Below are 13,763 nucleotides of genomic sequence, written 5' to 3'. Positions count from 1 at the left end.
AGTCATTTATACAATTAATAGAAAGATCATGTTGACTGGATTGTTGAGACACTGGTTTGGTCAGGAATACTTACTCTAGTATTATTATCGCTTTGGGAATACAGAAACACGTTGGGAAAAATCACGTTGGGAAAAATCATTTACTTCTGTATTGTTTAAAAAACAAGCGTGTCGGAGACAGCAATTATAATATTATAGCAACAAGGATGATCAATATCGATGTAAACATATCCTTATAATTATGTCTACATGCATGAGTGAAAAGTTAAGCGATGATTGCAAGGCATACAATGAACAAGAAAGAGAGCATTCATTCTGGAATAGTCATCTGCATTGGGAATGCTCATCCACACCGGGCATACTCATTTCTATTGGGAGTATCCATCCACATTGCAGAAGAAGAGGTCCGTTGTCTCCTATATGATGTTCCCTAGTAAGACAAACCACAGCCAACATACATTACTTCAGGTCAGAAGTCTAGCAATGTGGATCTGCCGGGGCTACCCCTTAAAACATCATCTTGATCATTGCCTGGAAGTGCCATGTCCAGTGCATTCGAATGAAAATGCAGAGCAGCCTACTGAACCACCTGGCAAATATTCCTCTGCATTAGCAGAGAAATCTGCACTTGAAATTCTTGAAGTGCTTGGGTAGGATTTCTAATTGTTTCCTTTTTTCGGAATTTTTTTGGTAGGCGTGAGTGTTGAAGTCTTAAAAGAGAATAATATTGAACGGTCTCTGCTAGGATGACAGTCCTGCACCATAGCTCAGTGGTTAGAGCATTGCTGGCTTCAAGCAAACGTTCCTGGTTCCAGTCCTGGGAGTGACAGTCAATTGTTTCTTCAGAACTTTCGATTTTTTAAGTACTACTTCCTCCGCGCTGGGAGCTGAAATATTTGAGCTGGTGCGCATTTTCCTTACTGATCGTGTCATGGTGAGTTCGACTAGCTGTGATCAGTCAGGCGTAACCACCTGCACATTTCTCTGGTTCAACCCAGCGATGTAAGGTTCGAACCACATGAACACAATACATATTTTCAATAATAACCCTTTTTTAGGGCAGGGCGCCCCTGTGGTAGAACCCGCTCGTTGCCTACTACATCTACTCATCCCCATCACTCAAAATACTGATCTCTGTTCGCGCCGGAGCAGGCGTACAAATGAGTTCGCTGAACGAACTCCAGCGCTTGGCTCATGCTGGTTGAGGAAACAACAGGCAAGAGCCATGCAGTGATGCACGCGCGTGCACCATACCAGTGATACTGGAACAGAGGGCACGCTGTGGATTCGCTCAAGGAAATCGGATTATCCTATTGGATGTTGGTAGAAACAAAAATTCCCAGCACATGATAAATCAGCCACAACAGGCAGCAGGCACCTCGTGAACACCAGGTGGCATTGTGAATCAGTGTCGCTCCTGGATGGGCTAGCATGCACAGGGAAGAGTGAGCTCCGTTGTGGGGAGCAAACCCTTCGCTGAAAAGTCATCGCCGAAGTCACTGCCACTATTTCGTACTGGTGTGCACAGGGCAGGCTGGCGACTTTGTAGTTGGTTTGAAGTGACAGCGTTGTGAATGACCGAGGGTCCTGCACGTCTGTTCCAGGAATGATGCTGACTCACGCTGCTATCTGTTGTTCACGAGGCGTTTGTCGCGCTGGAAACGGAGCGTCTCTGTAAGTTTGTAACCATGGTGATGGTTTGGTCAGGAGAGCACTATATAAGTGGTGCTCCTCAGATAAAATCTTCCTTACCCTACTCAAACTCAATTGAGGCGGGGTGAATTTCCTGAAATAGTGTTTGTTGGGCAGGGAGCGGTGCTTTCTTGCAGGTCGGCGGAAAAGCTGAAGCTCCAGTGTCGGGAGCAAACCCTTTCCTAATACGAACGTCCTGAAAAGCGTTTAAAGAGACCCGGACCATGAAGATGTTTCCTTTTCCCGGTTCACAACAAAAGATGACGTTTCTCACCATTGTGAACTTCCTTCCCACCACTGTATTCCAGGCTCCTGTTTGTTGACGGAACATATTCACAAGTCAACGTCAACTTCCACCTGACTATCATTTCCAGTGCATACACACATAATTATCACATACACTTCTTCACTCTCTTCGGAAGCGGAAAGGCGGTTCTTGACCAGAGAGTTGTACGACTCCTTTTTCTTGACCTGCCCAGTACGCGAACCCATCGAATTTGTTTTCTTCACTCTCTTACATTTCATCTCTTCGTTACCTTGTTAATGGGAAGAAACTCCCCTTACGGATTTGTGAAATAAAACAAAGGTTCAGTAAAAGAAGGTCAACAACTTCACTTTGTCATTTTCCCTTTTATCAAGTGCATTGTGACTCATCTCATGGTGGTGTATTGTAGGAAGTAGCAAGGATCATTTGATTCGCGCCGCAGGTATTCACACCGAGATCATGGACAGAGAGGTTCTGCAAAACGAAAATGCGTACAAACTGTCGCCCTACGTCATGAAGTGAGAAATGTCGCACGAACTTTCGCAAAGCTTTGAACACGAAATGAACTTTCGTGGGAAATTTCGTGAGATCAGAACATGGTGTACGTGCACTTGGCATGTGCAAACTACGAAAATTTGCAGACCACAACGTTTGTGCGAAAATTCTTACACATTTTTGCAAGACCTGTCACGAAACTTCGTTCGAAATTTCGTTTTGCGGAACCTCTCTAATAGCTGTCCTTCTTGGCGTTCTACCAAAGTGCTGCCATCATCTGTTGCAGTTATTCTTGCAGTTGTTCTTGTCCAATTTCTTCTTCCAGCTGGTTGTGCAGTTCTGAAGCATTGAAGAAAAATTGAGAGGCCGAGTTCATCTGAACAACACTTACTTATGCAACGTGGTAAATTCTTCCAGATGCCATCCGGCCCGCAGGCCACTTCTTCCTTGAGGGTGTGAAGTTGATAGCCTGTCTCACATGTAACATGCAGATCCTTGCTAATGGATCGGTATCCGAGTAGATTGAGCTGCGCTTCATCAACTCTGCATTCTGCAAAGAGGAGGAAGAAAAACAGGCAGTTTTGTCAATTCGAAGACACGCTAAAACATTGAAATCGACTACACTCGAAGATGTCCGAGAAAAGATTTATCTTTACCTTTGGTACAGTCGATTTTTTGCACGGCGCCTCGGTGACTGAGTCTTAAAACGAGACTTATATTGTAACAGGACTTGCAACTAAAGGTGAAGTAGGCACCAGTTTGTACTTACCTGGGATACCTTCAATACAACGTAATTTATCGCCACTTCAACTCGTCGAGTGACGGAAACCCGTGAATGAAGTAAAAAGACGACAATCTGACAAAGTCATGCTGAACTTCATGCAATTTGTGCATTAGAACGACAGCACAGCAGCGCAGTTAGTGAGGGATAGAATTGCAATTCCGCCTAATAAAAGACTACAAGCAGCTATTCTCTGCTGCCGAATGTTGCTGCATCGGCCCCTTATTGAACTATTACTACAATTATTCATAAAAATCACCATGGAGTGCAGTAGAGCGTTTTTTAGCTCTGGTTTTCAGTGGGGTATTTTTGGTAAGGTGTGCCCATTGTGGCTAGACTTTGCAATAATGAGCCCAGGAGTTATCGGTGTAGATGTTCAAGACCAATTTGTCTATCCTAATCCAACTGCTGGCTCAATAACAGAGTCAAGCTCTCAAACTTCTATTGCGCAGCTCGTAGAATTGTTCCAAGCCAAACGAAGCGCAGCGGAAGACAGGGAGAAGAGGCTTGGGGTTTGCATAGACCTGTTGACTCAACAAGTACAATCTTTGACGCCGATGACCACCAATGCTACTTTGCATTAGGTTGAGTCAACATCAACTAGCTTGGCCGCCATTGCCAGTGCAGGCACGAAGAAGAAACATAAGCGCACAGCAGAGTGGAAGCAACAACAGAAAAGACGGTACAACCTCTAGTACGTTGGCGTCGGTTGAGACCCCGCTTGGTTCAATCAGCGACTTTCTAACGGATTCAAATAGTGATTCCCACGGCACCAAGCATGGTTAGGTTACAGCTGGCGATGCAAGTGATCCGCTTTCCCATCTTGAAGAGTTTGAGGAATTGTCCGAAGATAGTGATTACAATGGTGCACAGTGGGAGGTCGTCGCATCGAAGAAAACCAACAGAGAGAAAGAGTGTCCTGTCCATAGGCGATTTAAAGAAGGATATGTCAGTGGGGCAGCTGGAAAACTTCCTTGTGAGCAGAGCGGATAGAGCTGGTGTCTCTGTTCGTGTCTACAGCTCCAAAGTTTTTTTCAAAGGCAGACTCGTGATCTGCACGGATTGTTATAAACTCTAGCACCAGCGGTTTTGTTCAACACCAAAGCTTCTGGCCCAATCCAGCGTACACCAGGCAGTGGAAGTTTGAAGGCAACAAGATGCCCCAACATGAATCCAATTATCCCGGCTCCAATTCCGTCGGCGACGAGTCTGTTGGGAATGGACAGGCTATGGACTGAATCATCACCCATGGAGCTGTCAGCAGCAATTGTGTTTCTGAACGTGTGTAGTTTGCGCACTAAAGTAGCTGAAGTCAAGGAGTTCATGTCCTCCACAGACATACATCTGTTTGGAATTGCAGAGACCTGGCTGAAATCTTCAGTAACTGATGGCGAGATTTCAATTCCTAACTATAATTCTATCGTTTCGTAAAGACCGCCAATTGCATGGTGGAGGTGTGTGTGTCTCCTGTCATAAGTCGCTAGCAATACGTGGCAGGATGGACTTGGAATGTGAGACCTTAGAACTGGCCTGAGCTTGGCACTGGCGAGCAGAGAATACTTGTTGCATGTGAATACCGACCACCGAACATGCGTTCTGCTTACTGGGAAGATTTCGAGGAGAACATTGATTATGCTTCCCAAGGTCGTCAATAATCTATTGTGCTTATTGGTGATCTGAATATTGACCTTGGCAACACGCAAACTGGTTCCCAAACTGGTTCCCCGTACATCGCATCCTCGCCCGCTTTGGCTTACAGAACTACCAGAGTCACGAGTCACTCACAACTCACAATCTACCATAGACCTATTCCTGTCCACCACCCCCATTCAAGGTCCTTCTGAAATTGTGTACCTGGATATCAGCGACCATTATGCTGTCCTAGCTCGTCTTCCTTGCAAATCTAGCTCAAGACGCCAGAGGGAAACAATGACAAAGAGCTGTTGCCTTCATCATGTTGATTGGAATACTTTTCAAGTTGACCTAGCCTCTACGCTGAATTCATCATTTAACGAGGATTCAATCGATAGCATGGCATGCTCTGTCACTGAAAAACCTCTATTTCATAGAGCAATGTGCTACAGCAGATCAGAAGAAGCTTTGGGCAGTCATGAACACCGTAACAGGCAGAACGAAGAGTCGGCACGCACCACAAGTAACTGTCACAGAGCTAAATGATGCATTTGGAGCCATTGTCCATGATCCCCATCAACCAGCCACATTGCCAATGCCAGCTGGCCCAACTGGCTCAGTGTGACTGACATCTTTCACTGCAGTTCAGATTCCTGATGTTTCCACGTAATTACAGTGCATCAACCCCACTAAAAGCTACAGCCTAAGTGTGAATTTATTTTACTTCTGCTTGCAAAGGTTGGGCTTAGGCTGTTAGATAGGTCGTCAAAACCTCGTTAGTTATGTCCAGTGGTTGTCTCTTGTTGTCGCACTAAATGTCAAGCTTATTGAGCTTTCTCGCACTGGCACCTTTGTGTCATTATTGCTATGTGTATAGGTCACGCATTTTCGCTGTTTACTTTAGCTATCTTCTTCTTTGCGCTGTTTCCCCACCTCCTTACTGTACTTAATCCGCTGTTCCTGTCCTTTTCCTTTGCCTGTATTTCACCTGATGAAAAGGCTTGAAAGTATACTTGTAAAACCAAAAAAATTTCAAGATATTCATAAAGAGCCTGACGTGTGTCCTTTTTTATGAGTATTATCGCATTTTGTCTTAGGGCGCGCTCACACTGCGACCAAAACCAGCGTCCATGCGGCCATGCGGCCAAGTTGCATGGCAACGGCATGAACTTGACCAAAACGTCGCGGCCACGTTTCAAATCGTGACCGCGACCTCCGGAGGGGGGTGCCACGACTTGGCGGCAACATGATCGTAGACGTGAAGCATATTTGTGTACAACCTGGCCTGAAGTATGTTCAATTTCTCAAATTCCGGTGTGGTGATTCATGAAAATCGGCGGTTGTCGATGTCACCTCGACATTTGCACATTTAAAAGTTTTTTTAGGTGTGGTCCTGCACGCACGCACCGCCATATATATATATATGCATTCTTTGCCCTTTTTGGACGATGTCGATTTTGTTTTTGTTTTTGTAGTTGCTTGGTTGTGATCAGGTCAGTGACCAATTTCTACAGTGTACTCGTTCAATACGATGGCAGCTTGGTCTGGCTTTTCGGTTTCGGAAATCATCTTTCTCTACTTTTCTGCGATGATGGAATGCCATACCTCAAGACATTTCAGTTACATATCACCGGAAAATACAGTTCTCATCCCGGCAACAGACGAAAGAAACCACTACCGGAATTTCCACTGCACTGGCACTTGCTCTGACCACGAGGTCAGGAAAGCGAAAGCGCTTGGATGTCAGCGGCAGTCCCTCAAGAGTCCAAACCTTCCTGATTGTATGAATTATTTTCGTCGACTTCAAGAATACGAGCCACGAGGCACTTCCTCCAACATGCAACATGCGAAAAATTACATCCAAAACGGGCCACAACTTTATTAGGAAACGCACGAACTCTTTTGGATACGAACTGCAATTCGTAAAGTTTGTGTGACAACTTCACGTCCACGCGTGTACGAGGCCTAGTGTGAGCACGACTTCCACGTTTCTGCGTTTTGCTGACGCATGGACGCGTGCTCATGGTCGCAGTGTGAGCGCGCCCTAAGAGGAAACTGTTTACTGTTCATATTTGATCATCATACTACTGTTATACTGTCGTAGTACGTTATTTTGTGTACGTCTTGTGTACGCCATGTTGGTGCATGCGCATGTTGCTGGGGTGGGAAAGCAGTCTTCGTCTTGAGTTCATGATGTCTTCGTCTTGAGTTTGTCATGTCTAGTTGTGTTTCGTCGGCGTGTCAATACAGACTCTTCTAAATGTAGTTATCGTCGTCTCTTTGTACAAGTGTGGAGATGGCACGGGACTGGGAGCAGGCAGAGAAACGCGAGTTACAACATTGCTGGCAGCGGTGATTGGATTGGATTGGATTTTGGATTGGATTGGTTTATTTAACGTCGAATAACAAACAGGCAGTGTTGCCTTATTACATGAGATCGACTAAAGACAAACAGGCACACAAATGTAAGGAAAAGATTAAAGAGAAAAAAAAGAAAATAGAAAAAAAGAGTAGGATTTAAGACAGCAGCTAGCTAGCAGAGGAAAGATTGCATAATTATTTGATCAGTGAGCAACGTAAGTCGGTGAATTTTTCAGGTGGGGTAAAAGAGCGGTCCGGAATTGACCTGGTTTCTTCAGTGATCGTATAGATGCAGGCAACTTATTCCAGAGAGCGGGACATTGATATGAAGGGCTGCGTGTGGCAGCGGCAGATATGATCCTCGGGAAAAGAAGCAGGGGAACATCTGTGCTCCTCGTTCGACGAGTGTGTGACAGAGGTGTGACAAGGTCATGACAAGGTCGAAATTTGTTGTCAACTTCTGGATTCGTCCTGCGTAGCCTTCGCTTCCAGTTTCCGATGTCATCTCCAGTCGTACTATCGTCACAGTTTTGTCCGTCTTGAAGAAGTTCGTCCGTCGTCTCCGTCCTTCATCATTCGTCTCTCCCATCTCTTGGCAGTCGTCGTCACTGATGGTCCCGGACACGACGTAAAACTGTGCTCAGAAGAAAAGCTTAAAAAAAGAAGAAGGACGGATGGTCCCGGACACGACGTAAAACTGTGCCCAGAAGTGAGAATGTCGACGCTGAGCAGCCCTCCTGGAGATGGTGGACGACATGGCAGACGGCGTGAGGAGTTTCGCTGGTGAGAGGGTACGTGTGTTGTTGTGAACGTGAGGAGTATGTGAGTTTTGTATTTTCTGTTCTCCCAACATTTTTGTTCATTATTATTTGCTCTCCTCGAGGGTAAAGAGGCGCCCGCACAGCACGTGTGTTCAGTTCGTTTTTTTGATTTGCTCTTCTATGAGGATAACTAGAGGCCGCCACAGAGCCAGTGGATTCTGTTCTTTTTGTTATTCCTATGATTTGTGCTCTCACATTTTAGAATTTTTGCGTGATCGTGAGGTGGTGTGTTGAGTGAAGGAGTTAGAGTTTTTGAGGTTATCAGCTCCCACAGTGTGACAGCGATCGTGGCTGGTGTTCTGGGTGGGCGGACAGAGTTTTTTAATAATCTGCAGTGCAGGCAGAGGTTTTATTTATGGGTGTGACTGGTATGGTATGATTGAGTGATTTGTGTGATCTTTTCCTCTTTTTACTCTGTTTATTATTAGAATCGAGGACGATTCTAATCTTGGGAGGGAGTTATGTTGTAGTACGTTATTTTGTGTACGCCGTGTGTACGTCATGTTGGTGCATGCGCATGTTGCTGTGGTGGGAAAAGCAGTCTTCGTCTTGAGTTCATGATGTCTTCGTCTTGAGTTCGTCATGTCTAGTTGTGTTTTGTCGTCGTGTCAATAAAGACTCTTCTAAATGTAGTTATCGTCGTCTCTTTGTACAAGTGTGGAGATGGCACGGGACTGGGAGCAGGTAGAGAAAAGCGAGTTACAACAATACTGCTATCATACTACAGTATTTCCCCGTAAGTTAGTTCTCCCCAATGACTTAGTACCGCCCTATAAAAAATACACTTTCCACTGCCGAGGTTATCACCTCGAAAGACAGTTCCCCCCGAAAGATAGTAAGTTCGTACCCGTCCTACATGTACAGACACCGTACAGTACATACATCATATGCACGGACACTAGAGTTGCGCAGGCCTCCCATTGCGTGTCATTTACCCCCGATAAAAAAGTACTCCCCGAAAGATAGTACCACCACCGAAAGTTAGTACTCATGTGGCTGCTAAGTTTGAAAGTTAGTACGTACTAACTTACGGGGAAATACCGTATCATACAGCCAAGTAGCTGTGGCATCATTTATGATCCAATGCCTGCACCTATGGTGAAGTAAAATAAGGGTAACATTTTTTATATTGCAACACCTCAAGACTCGGTTGAGAGACCAGTCAATGTGAGGAGAATAGCACTGAAGTTGCTTTTTTTCTTCCTATTATTCACAAACCCAACTCGTAAAATAAATAATTATGTGGACGAAAGCAAATAGGTACTAAGTAGGGGCTGAACTGGGGGGGGGGGTTCCAATTGAAGCTGATGATGATAACACTTACCAATTATGCACAAGAACATCAAATTAGCGGGGTAGACATTGTCAGCGTAGGATCGCGAACTGATTACTCCATAATCTACATAGAAGATAGAGATGTCCCCAAATACTGCCCAATTTGGTCCCCACGCCAAGTCACTCCCGTTCAACGGTAGGTCCAGGGTTGAGTATGGCAGTGTTCCATTTCGCTTCTGACAATCAGATCTGATGGTCGCTACGGATACATGTCCTGTCCTGTCAATGGCGTACACGGATTCTCGTAACCAATGGAATGTTGCTGCAGAAGCAGATTTTGCAAAGCAAATTAATCAACAACGCAAAACAGATTATTGGATAAAATTTGTGCATTCCGCACAAGCCCACGTTTGTGCCAATCATTGACAGTGCTATTCTCCTGCGATATGATCAAAATACTGTCTTGTGCAGCATGTCATGCGATGGAATGGTTGCCAACAAGACATGCAATTGAATGGTTGACAACAAGACATGAAATGGATGGGTTGACAACAAGATATGAATTGGAATGTTTGTCAACAAGATATGAAATGGAATGGGTGCCAACAAGACTTGAAATGGATGGGTTGACAACAAGATATGAAATGGAATGTTTGTCACCAAGATATGAAATGGAATGGTTGTCAACAAGATCTGAAATGGAATGGTTGACAACAAGATATGCAATGGACTGGTTGTCAACAGGATCAGAAATGGAATGGTTGCCGACAAGACATGAGATGGATGGGTTGACAACAAGATATGAGATGGATGGGTTGACAACAAGGTATGAAATGGAATGGTTGTCAACAAGATCTGAAATGGAATGGTTGCCAACAACACATGCAATGGATGGGTTGACCACACGATATGAAATGGAATGGTTGTCAACAAGATAAGAAATGGAATGGTTACCATCAAAATATGATATGGATGGATTGACAACAAAATATGAAATGGAATGGTTGTCAACAAGATCTGAAATGGAATGGCTGCCAACAAGACATGAGATGGATGGGTTGACAACAACATATGAAATGGACTGGTTGGCAACAACATATGAAATGGAATGGTTGACAACAAGACATGCGATGGAATGGTTGACAACAATACATGAAATGGATGGGTTGACAGCAAGATATGAAATGAAATGGTTGTCAACAAGATCTGAAATGGAATGGTTGCCAACAAGAGATGAGATGGATGGGTTGACAACAAGATATGAAATGGATTGGTTGTCAACAAGATCTGATATGGAATTGTTGACAACAAGACATGAGATGGAATGGTTGACAACAAGAAGGAATGGCTGACAATCAGGTACCAGAAAGAAGGATTGATAAGAAGACATTCTTCCTGACCTCAAGACAACTTACGAACACATTTGTCAATCTTATGCCACCAGTGTACTAGTCCTATAATAGTCGTGCAGTACGGCGTGCCCTGTGGTACATTACTGTGGCCTGCTCTGCAAACAACAGACCCATCTCTGTAAACCTGCTGGTACGCTCCCAAAAGGTTATTGGCTCCATTGACCACGCAGTCTGGGAACACGGAAGAACATGAAAACGTACTGAAGTCGCCTAGAGGCTTAGGTGCTATCCGGCATTATCGATAATTTTCACGAAACGAAAAAGTGTACCGTATTTTACCGGTTATAAGTCGACCCCGGTTATGTAGTATGAACTCTTTTACGCACTTTACTTGTATGCATGCACGTGCCGTTGCGACACGTGTTCACGCCCACCATGTGGTCTTTACACTCCGAGCATGCGGGCCCCTCAGGTACGCATGTGAGGAACTGATCATGCTTGTTCTGGTTTTCGGGAGTTAGGAGTTTGTTTGCACGAAATGAAGTAGAAGCCTTTGCGGTGTGTGTAGTTCTGTTGTTGTCGGACCTGGATGGTTGCTGTGCGATACACCCAAAACAGGTTATAGGTAGACCCCCGTATCCAGAGGTCTTAATTATGTTTTTTAAGTTTTTGCCTAACGAAGCACTGCTAACTGCTCCCTGCTACTAACACATGAACAAATTACATAAACACTCCTCATTGGATTCTGAAACATCCAAATCCTTGAAAAAGGCAAATAAACTTGGTAAAAATGCATACACATGGTGCACTCGTGTATTCAGTGCAGGTTATTTTTGGAAGATACCGATAATTCCCGGTTATAAGTCGAATCCCGGTTGTAAGTCGACACCCACCTTTTCTCCTGCTATTTTCAGTCATAAAGGGTCGACTTATAACCGGAAAAATACGGTAGTTAGGACCCCCACCCACCCACCCACCTGAATGAAAAATAGATTTACTTGACAGCGAGAATACATTGATGTCTCTCATATCAATATTTTTCAAAAACGAAACTCCCCTTGACCCGCCCACCCATAAACGAAACTTTTTTCTCTTCGTGGGCACAAAACTCGTTCCCATGTGTTTTTTCTATTTTTACATTATAACTGGTTAAACAGGAAATGCTTTGAGAATCGAATCGCTAGTGTCACCCTGTAGACACGAGACTTTTTTATTTTTTTGTATTTATGGATTCTCCACAGGCCTTAGCCTAAATCGAGGGAGTCTCCGTCAACAGCTTATGAAGAAGAAGCTGAGGAGAAAAATAAAAATAGGAAATAGAATGATGCGGGGTGGTAGTAATATAACACAGTGCTCTATGACATCGCTACTCTACGTGGAAAGAAACCAGAGGGCTCATAACGGGTGATAGCAAAGTGTATGCGAACACTTTGATGTCCCAGTGCTGTACACTGCCCGCTGCCGCTTTCTCTACGTAGTATGACCAACTAGCTACAGTCAGCATGAACGCATCCATAATGAGTGTTTTACACAAAGTGTCTGTAGTCTTCGCTGGCAAACAGTGCCCAATACCTTAAAAAGGGGCAGAGCTTACCACACAGGGCAGAACAACAGAGACCAAAAATCCTTCTCGTGACTCCGAGTTTCGTGTTTCAAAAAACTTTGTTTCTGATGAGTGGTTTTTGAAACACGAAATTCGGAGTCACGAGACGGATTTTTGGTCTCTGTTGTTCTGCCCCGTGTAATGAGTGTCTTAGCAACTAAACTTGTCAACCAAATCCGCCATCGGTGGCTCGAGCAGTCCCAGTTTGGCACATCATGTGATGCCCACCAAGCAGTGACAGCTGCGACAGGCAGCGACAGCACGCAATTCAACATCTTGGGCTTCTGCAGGCTACAAGCATGTATGGCACCGAGTGTGCTTGCAGTGCAGAAACCGGCAACTCATTGGGTGAGAGATGTGTTTAGCGCTTTGCAAGACGTTGAACTTTGGACAAACATAGTCTTGCAATGTCATGCAAGAGTACACAACAGGCATTATTTTGTTTCACAAGCTCCACATGTTGCTTGCATATCCATGTGGTAATGTTGTGGATCGTTTCACAGAGCCAGGCACATTTTTGGTTTGTTTTATTTGAATTTGCAGGACCAAACAAGCAGAGATACTCAACAACAAGGTTGAGCCAGGAAAGGCACACGCACGATTCACATACTTCAATATTTGAAGTATTAATTACACCCATACTAAGTTGAGCCAGCACACGCAAAAGTCACCCTTAGTGACATATTTTTAGAAACTGAGATGACAGTGGATAAAGGCAGATGGATTTATGCAGAATTCAATGCAAAAAATGTTTGAAAATTCTTGAGTAAAACTTGAGTTACGGGTCTTAGAAAATAGAGCATTTTCCCTGATATATCGCACATCACACGAAAACAGAGAATGTTTGAAGTGCGTTTTTCTCAGTTTGAAGTGCGTGTCACTAAGGTCGATTTCCGCGTGCGCTGCCTCAATTATACTGCTGCTGATGTATCCAAGTAGAACTGAACAAAACATCATTGTACTAAACCAGGCGCATGTAGTCAGACTGCAAGAAGCCACCAAAGCCACACACCCAAGAATCTATGCATCTCACCTGCACGGTAACCGCTTGCAGGTGGATTGACTGCGCAGAACAATACAACAATACACAGAAGGTTCTTGGCGCGCTTTGTCTGTGCAGACGCCGAGACCACCAAGGTCGGCTGAGCACCAGGGCCCCGCCACCACTTTCCGCATTCATTCGGGAGCATAGTGGACTTAGTAAAAAAAGGAAAAAAGGAACTTTCTTTTAAAAGTCACATCTGCTAGCAAGGAAGAACCCTTGGTACATATGGAACTTGACTGGCGAACCATAAATCCATGCACCACACACAGCAACAACAGGTGATGGAGGGAAGAGCGTTCCAACGCCTCTTCACCCCGTGGCAAGTAGTAAAGAACAGAACAGTAAAGGGTGCTCTGGCAAGTAACATGTCACCACACTAATTACCTCTACCATTTCATGTGGACGTGTGCCAGCCTCCAATATGATGTAGACACTTGCTGG

The 13,763-nt window shown here is 44.6% G+C and overlaps 1 protein-coding gene across 1 annotated transcript; it reads right to left on the bottom strand.

Annotated features, from left to right (window-relative positions):
• Window positions 1-210: 210 nt before the first annotated feature.
• On the bottom strand, window positions 211-13,467 carry LOC135827900 (uncharacterized). Its single transcript, XM_065340338.1, has 5 exons — window positions 13,311-13,467; window positions 10,738-10,905; window positions 9,372-9,644; window positions 2,844-3,002; window positions 211-430 (listed from the first exon to the last, which is right to left on the bottom strand). Exons 1-5 carry the CDS (start codon window positions 13,465-13,467, stop codon window positions 417-419), a joined length of 771 nt encoding a protein of 256 aa, XP_065196410.1. The 3' UTR covers window positions 211-416.
• Between the last annotated feature and the right edge of the window lie 296 nt (window positions 13,468-13,763).

Source organism: Sycon ciliatum, chromosome 12 (assembly GCF_964019385.1).
Source record: "Sycon ciliatum chromosome 12, ocSycCili1.1, whole genome shotgun sequence".
Taxonomy (NCBI): domain Eukaryota; kingdom Metazoa; phylum Porifera; class Calcarea; order Leucosolenida; family Sycettidae; genus Sycon; species Sycon ciliatum.
The sequence above is the reverse complement of the archived record's forward strand: the minus strand, read 5'-3'. Positions and strand labels throughout refer to the sequence as shown.